The 7,871-nt window shown below is 33.9% G+C and overlaps 1 protein-coding gene across 1 annotated transcript; it reads right to left on the reverse strand.

Moving 5' to 3' along the window:
* Positions 1-1,454: 1,454 nt before the first annotated feature.
* Positions 1,455-3,406, reverse strand: LOC139892371 (cytochrome P450 78A5-like). The gene is made up of 2 exons (XM_071875437.1): positions 2,405-3,406; positions 1,455-2,181 (listed from the first exon to the last, which is right to left on the reverse strand). The coding sequence occupies exons 1-2, from the start codon at positions 3,368-3,370 to the stop codon at positions 1,585-1,587; spliced, it is 1,563 nt and encodes a 520-aa protein (XP_071731538.1). The 5' UTR covers positions 3,371-3,406; the 3' UTR covers positions 1,455-1,584.
* Between the last annotated feature and the right edge of the window lie 4,465 nt (positions 3,407-7,871).

Genomic DNA, 7,871 nt, shown 5'->3' on the forward strand with positions numbered 1-7,871 from the left:
TATGATATCTTATGCATTTATGGGTTGCTCTTATGTTCTTATTCTTCAATTATTGTTTAGAAATTTTTTAACAATCATATATGTTAAAAAGGAGACTATATCATGGCCTTGATTTCTTCATGTGACCCTTCATCATAAAACCATGTTACTTCAAATTTCAACTTAAGATGGTTAGGATGAAATTGAAAATTGAAGTTTATATTTTATTTAGAAGTTAGTGTTTATGTTTTTTTAAAGTGTTTGACAAACTAGCATAAATTTATTTATGTAAAATGACATTTAAAAAGAAAAACATAATTATATATAAATGATATAAGGGGTAATGATGTAATTTCTCCTTTCATGAGCTCTTAGCATATTATTTTAAGCTAGTTAAGGAGTTATTTTTTCAAAGCTTATGTTTCTCATTAAGCTTATATTTTAAATTAGAAGATAGAGCTTATATTTTCATCAGTTAATGCTCTCTGTCTCAAATTTATAATTATGTTTTGATTTTTTCAAAGTCTTTAATTTTAATTATAAATAACTTTTTTTTGTGTTAAATAATATTTAATAAAATTCCTATGAATAAATTAAGTTTTATACGTGTTTTCATTTAGTATAATTTTTTATCAAATATTATACTCCCTCCATCTCACCACAAGTGTCTACATTTTTATTTTGAGATGTCCCATTATAAGTGTCCATATTGTATTTTCAACTAATGAGAAGAGGTTATTCTTGAAAGAGAAGATTTCTGATTGGTGAAGAATGAAATTAATGGAATTTCCTAAAACTGTATGCAAAAAGTAAATGGACACTTATAATAGGACGGAGGGAGCATAACGTAAAAAATATTTAAAGTCAAAGTTAATAAATAAATACTTTAAAAAAGTCTTTTTAGTTTTATTAGTGACAATTTTTATATATAAAAAATATATGTATATTATATACATTTTTACGAGATTCTACAAGAAACTTCGAGAAATTGATGAGAAAATTCGAGAAATTATGAGATTTTACGAGAAATTCTGAGAAATTAGCAAGAAAATTCGAGAAATCGTGGCTTTGACTAAGGTTGACCCCGTTGACCGAGAAGTCTCGGAGATGAACATCTCGTCTCGGTTGCCTTATAAAAACGAAATCTCGGAGAAAAATAATGAAATTTTAGATATAAACTTAACATCCCATAAGTAGGTTAGTGTGCAAAATATATCCTTGTAAGTATAAAAGTAAATCAAAATATACTACAGTATATACTAGTTTGATTACGGTTCTATATGTCGAATTATGTTATGACTCAACTAACACAGTGAGATCACGTATGTGGTATTTTTATTTTATTTTTTGCGTTGTGCCAAGTTTTGCATTGATGGACTCATTCATACATATATCCTAAGGAAAATGATCAAAGAGAAGCATGTCATATCAACATAAAATATTTAAGGGCATCCATTCATAGATGAAATGTCACAAACAAAAAGGCCCTTTACGTGAACCACATGTTTTTCATTTTTTTAAGGTCTTAAAACTAACGAACCAACTAGAAAATAGAACTACTACCATATTACCCTAGCTAAACATGTTATCCTTCGCAAATTACCATCATGCCGTTGCCACAGCCTTGCAAACCAACGGCTTCTTCATTTCCAAAGACATCTTCAAGCACTCAGACAAATCAACCGAGCCAGCCGGGACCCACTTGAAGTTCTGCAACATCTGGGCTAACCACAAATGAACCGTGGCTAAACCCATTGCCTTACCCGGGCACACTCTCCTCCCAGCACCAAACGGAGCCAACCTCAAGTCCGAGCCCATTATCGAAACATCCTCAGTCAAGAACCGATCAGGGTTGAAGCGGTGGGGCTCGATCCACACACTCTCATCATGGGTAATAGCATACATGTTCACCATAGCAGTGGTCCCAGCAGGAACCATATGCGGGCCCACTTGAGTGTCGTGGATCGCCAGACGAGCCCAAGACAAAAGTGGGCCCGGTGGGTGAACACGTAAAGTTTCCTTCACAATTGCATGTAGGTAAGGAAGATTGTCGAGATCAGAATCGGACACTTTTCGAACCCGACCCACAACCCGTTCGATCTCGGCTTGGGCCTTAGCTTGGATGTCCGGGTGTAACACCATTCTTGCAAGAATCCACTCCAACAATATTGCCACTGTGTCAGTTCCTCTGAATATCATTTCCTATAAAATAATAAAAAATTTAAATTAATTAATTAAGAAAAAATCAACTAAAGTTTAACTAAAGAGAAACAAAGATATTATTCTTGATTGCATAGTCCACAAATCTTTTTTGTTTATTCACATACAAAAATATTCTTCCCAATTAAGATGACGTGCGTGACAAAATTATGTAAAATATAGTGTTTGGCACAAAAAAATAGTTTTGAAAATAGAAAAAATGTACCCAAAGAACAGCGATCATATCAGCATCACTAAACTTATTTTCCTCTTCCAAATCAAGCAAAACATCAACAAAATCACCATCAAGAACACTCTTAACAACACTTGTTCTTTTGTCTCTATGTTCTTTGATGATTTCTTCAACAAAAACATTAACTTTAGCAACCAAATCCCTACACCTTCTCCTAACACCTTGGAAATCAAACCAACTAACAACAGGAAAATGATCACTCCAGTTAAATATACCAAGTAATTCATACCCTTCACTAACTAACTTCTCAAGCTCATAACCATCACAACCATTTTGACCAAAATCATCATATGACTTTCCAAAAACAGACATCATGACATTGTTTAAGGAACCAAAGTGAAGTATCTTTTTAACTTCCACAACACCTAATTCTTTCATGGATGTTTCAACATTACCCATCATTTTTAACCCGATTTGCTCACGGAAAAGACCAAATCCGGATACCCTTTTCGGGCTAAATAAATGGGTCGCTGAGATTCTTCTCAAATTACGCCAATATTCACCGTACGGAGCGAACCCCATAGCACGATGGAACAAAAGCTCGTACGCAGATTCTTTTACAGGACGGTCAGCGAAAGCAGAACTGGTCAAGATTTCTTTAGCGGTTTCAGGGTGACTTGAGATGATGAAACGGGTCAACCCGACAGAAAAAGCCATGAGCTTTTTAGCATTGAAAGTGACAGAAAGATTTTGTAAAGTCTTGTGGGTGAGTTCTGAAGTGAAAGTTAAAACAAGTCCGATAAAAGGGAGGCCGGTGGGGCCCGGAATGGCGGATTTGGGTCGGGGTTTGATGAGAGCCCATGCGAGACCACCGGGTGCTAAAAGGAAGCTGAATATGGAAACGAAAACGACGACGTACAGGAAGATGGTGAAAGTGAGTACAGTAGGAAGGGAATCATTAGGGTTTGGAACGTTCATGGAAGAAGAAGAAGAAAACATTTTTTAAAAATTTTTGTAGTAATATAAGTACTATAATTTTTAATTTTAATTAATATAATTAATTTAAGGAGGAGTGAAGGCAGTGAGTGAACATTTGAGAGTGTTTGGGAAGGTTTATATAGAGGGTTTTAGAAATATTGTTCCTTTTAAAATATTTAAAAATATATATACTATAATTAATTTGCAATTAGTGCAAATATGTTAAAAGTGGAAATCAGAAATGGTGTTTGGTTTTCAAAACTGAGCAATTTTTTTTTTTGGGAATATAATCAATTTATTGCTCTATATAGTTTAGGGTAGTTAATGGTAAAATTACAATTTCTAAGGTAGTCAAACTACTTTTTTGCAGAAAAATTAAATGAACCACGTTTAAACTTTTTTTTTTCTTGGTGAGATTATGTTTTGAACTTGATTATTTGTAATCGAAAATCACCATTAATGGTGTATTTTTTCTCATAAGGCATATAATTAACGACCATTTATAAATGACCAAAAAATTGGCGATTGCACACATTTACAAGATGTATTTTTATCCCCTCCATAAAACACATCCATTAAAAATTCATTCATTTTAAATGTTTGATTCAGACGGTCTCATTTATTTTTGAATTTTGTTTTCTTTTTCTAAAATAACGATTAATATTAATACAAAAGGAACCTTAGATGAAAAATTTCCGAACCAATACACGCAAACATAAACGAAGGGATTCAGAAAAATAAATCAACTAGACCAACCAAAATACAAGCTGACTCAAACCGAGTCCAAAGTTAACAAAGACCGAAAATCAAAAAACGAAACAACCTACAACTACCATAACAAAAAATACTAACAACCAATACATAAAACAAAATGCAAACAACAAAAGAAACGAGTATTATAAAACCAAGTTTTGCTAACGTGTGCCCAGTGACACACATTAACATGCATTTAATAATCAAAATTTCCTTATATATGAGAAATTGTAATTAACATTAGAAAAAATTACGCCATTGTTACATGTGATTTGTACTCATTTGCACGACAAAACTTATACTATTTTTTGCATGGTTGGTACCTAAGCTTTGCTAGTATTACGTTGTTGGTACCAATGACTAAAGCCCGTCAAGTTTGTAAGTCTAACCCCCCATGTGCCACGCATGTGAGGGTAATTTCGTCCATTAAGAAAGTGTAATACTAGCAAAGCCTGAGTATCAACCGTGCAAAAATATAGTAGTATATGTTTTGTCATGCAAATGAGTACAAACTACGGGTACCAACGGCGTAGTTATTAGAGAGCTTATATAATGAAAGAACATAACATAGTATGCATTGTTTATTGATCTTTAAATTACCCAAATATCGATCTTTGTGACAATTAAAGTATTGTTATATACTAATATATACAAAAACTTTTGTATGTTGTGGCGGAACTTGAATGGAGTTTTTGAGGGGCCAAATGAATGAAATGTCTAAAGTGTCTTAAGAAAAGGAAGTCCAAGAGGTACGAAAATGATGAAGTTGCTAATCATGCGAATTCAGTAAGATTTCACTATTATTTCTTATAGTAACTCCGATTTTAGTTGATTTAAAAGTCAAACATTCGAAACTTAAAATCTAAAAATTTCATTATTTACTCCAATTATATGAGAGTTAGGACACATCCTAGTCCCTGTTAAGAACGGTCCTTTCTTATATGTATGCATTGTTGTTGAGTCCCCAAAATAATTAAGGATTTAATTATGACAAAACAACAATTATGTACACTAAAGTGTTATGTGCAGCCAGCATATGTTTATTTATGTACAGACAACATTTGTTGCTGTGTCAAGTGTTTTAGTATGCTGCCTAGTCGACCAGCACAAGGTAGACAGTATTCTTCATTTAGCACATTATGAGTGCCCAGCAAATCATGAAGATCAAGTGAATCAGCAAATCAAGAAGACAGCTATGCTCCATTACAAGCATAGTAGTTTTCTGAGTGGTCTACATCAAGTGTACTATTCAACAGAAGTCGAAGACAAAGTTGAACAGAAAAGGACACGTGTCAGCGGCTGACAACTGACCTTACACGACCACGATGGAATTCATAAGTTTAACGCATGTGCAGACATGTGTAATACCTTGTCAACGCCTAGGGAACTGATATGGCCGAAACGGACAGTTTTATTTATGTGTTGTCGTTAGGCCGCAAGGCGTCAGAATCAACCACTAACAGGGGGTAATGGTTTTAAATTTATATTTAGCGGGACCTAAATCTTACTACTCCTTATTATGAGTAATGGATTTATGACCTAGGGTTGTATTTTAAGATATCAGTAGAATCGAACCTATATTTAAAACTTAAGATAATTCTAAGGTGGAGGAGTAGTGTTTACCTAATTTTGGGTTTTCTAGTTTATAAGACAGATAAAATAAATGCGATAAAATTTGTAATTCATATAAGGCTAAAACAAGTGCATGCTATGATTTCGTCAGTTACTCTGCCGAGGTTATGGAATGCTGGCTCATAAATATGTAGGGACCTCGTATTCATTACACTAGTCCTAAACGCCCCGATCCTAAGACGTGTCACTGGGTAATGCGATAGGCTTGAAGATTCTGAATAGACAGCAACGTCCCTTACCCCCGACGCCCGTACAGTCTGACTACAGGCATACACGTTCAGACGGCTCATCTAATTGAGCGACTCGGTTGGGTGACGTATTAACATTCCACAAAGGTCTAAGCTTTCTTAAGCATAATAGGATACAGGGTTTACCGTATCCAAGAGACGTGATGTGTTTCGATGCTTTCGTTAACGATTGAGTTTAAAAGATAGTTAGGCCCTTAAAAAAAGTTCAACCATAAAGAACACCGTGGCCAAGTCAAGTTGACTTCCATGAACACGTTCGGTTATCCTAACGGTCCAATCCTTTATGTGTTTAAACAAACAGTTCCTTAATTAACCAAGAATCCCTCAAGCGGGGTGCAATGCTTGAGACCGCGTTATGGTGAAGTGTACTAATCAGCAATGATCGGGTTCCATGTCTTATTTAGCAGAGGTACAGCTTACAACAACCGTTGTGCTTCAGCGTGCACATAAGAAGTTTATATGCTTGGTGACTACACTAGCATGGTCTAGGACCGACAATGTACTAGGAGTCTAGTTAGATGTTTCACTATGAAAGAGTCCTCAGTCGGAATCTAAGGCTCGATGGACTTACTACAACTGGTGTGCCTCAGTCAAACTTACGTTGTATTCGATAGACTTCTCTTACCAAGGGGTGACACAGATAGTGAACTCTGAAAAGGGTTCGTGACTTCCCAATAACAAAGCCAATAACTACGTTCTATTAGTTGAAAAAGCGATTGAGTTTAAAGCATAATCGAAAAGCATCTCGACAACATACACAAGCCATAATATTATTTCGGCATTATAACTAACTATATCATAACATACACTAAAGATAACTACTAGCTAATAATGGCAACAATATCACAAAGCATAATAATGGAAAACATTATAGAAAGACAAAGGATAGATGTACAAGTAGATTAAACGAGTTCTGAATACAAAAGTGACAACTTCAAACTCCAGACCGCTCCTAATACAATCTTCGGCGTTCTTCTCCGGGTACTAGATTTCCCGCACGGAGTCAAAGACCTTAAAAGTATGACTAATATTGCAGAAAGAGAGAGAAAGAAGTAAATTGAAGTTTGTGTAAAAATGAATGACAAAGACTCTTTAAATAAACTTGAAATTTGCCTGCAAACGGTTGGTAGGCCATTTGGCAAGCCGTTTGCAGGGGCTGTTTGCCAGCCTTGCCCGTTTGCTGTGCCCATTTGCTTGACCCGTGTGTGTAGTGACCCGGAAAATTTCGACAAAATTTAAACTTAATCTTTACTTGATTCCGACACGATAAGCAAAGTCTGTAATGTTGAAATCTCAAAAACTTTGAAAACTATGTTCATGTGTTCAATTAACCTTTGACCATTCCCTACGATTCACGAACAACTAATTGTAAATAGATATATGTGAGTATATATATAAATAAGTAATAATTGGAAGTACAAATTTGAAATATTAAAAGTTGTTGTGATTAAAATTAATTAGGTAAAATAAAATAAAATAAAAATAAGATATTATAATAATTAAGTATTTAAAACACAACTATATATAAATAACAGTATTAGAATATATATATTTTATGATTTCAAAACTAGTTGGTAAACAACAGTAACACTCAATTACCATTCGATAGATATTAAACAAGTTAAAAATGAACTCTTATGATTTTAAAATAAATGATGATCCGAAAATGGGTTTTATAAATTATAGGCTTAGTAAAAATGTACTTAGGAGCTATTTATTAAATTTTATAACTTTTTTATATTTTACATGGGGTTGGGAGTGAATAATTAATGTATTTTTTATTTAATAGTTAATGACCAAATTTTATACCATAATGACCTAAATAAATAATGTTACTTAATTTAAAATTTTGAAATTTTTTTTCGAACACTTTTATCCGCCACTGATTT

Source organism: Rutidosis leptorrhynchoides, chromosome 2, assembly GCF_046630445.1.
Source record: "Rutidosis leptorrhynchoides isolate AG116_Rl617_1_P2 chromosome 2, CSIRO_AGI_Rlap_v1, whole genome shotgun sequence".
Classification (NCBI taxonomy): Eukaryota; Viridiplantae; Streptophyta; class Magnoliopsida; order Asterales; family Asteraceae; genus Rutidosis; species Rutidosis leptorrhynchoides.

Bases quoted from the DNA above. Each gene is read 5' to 3' on its own strand.
- LOC139892371 (XM_071875437.1), bottom strand. From the start codon at position 3,370: ATGTTTTCTTCTTCTTCTTCCATGAACGTTCCAAACCCTAATGATTCC. The intron at 2,182-2,404 runs GTACATTTTTTC...ATTATTTTATAG, and splicing joins ATATGATCGCTGTTCTTTGG to GAAATGATATTCAGAGGAAC.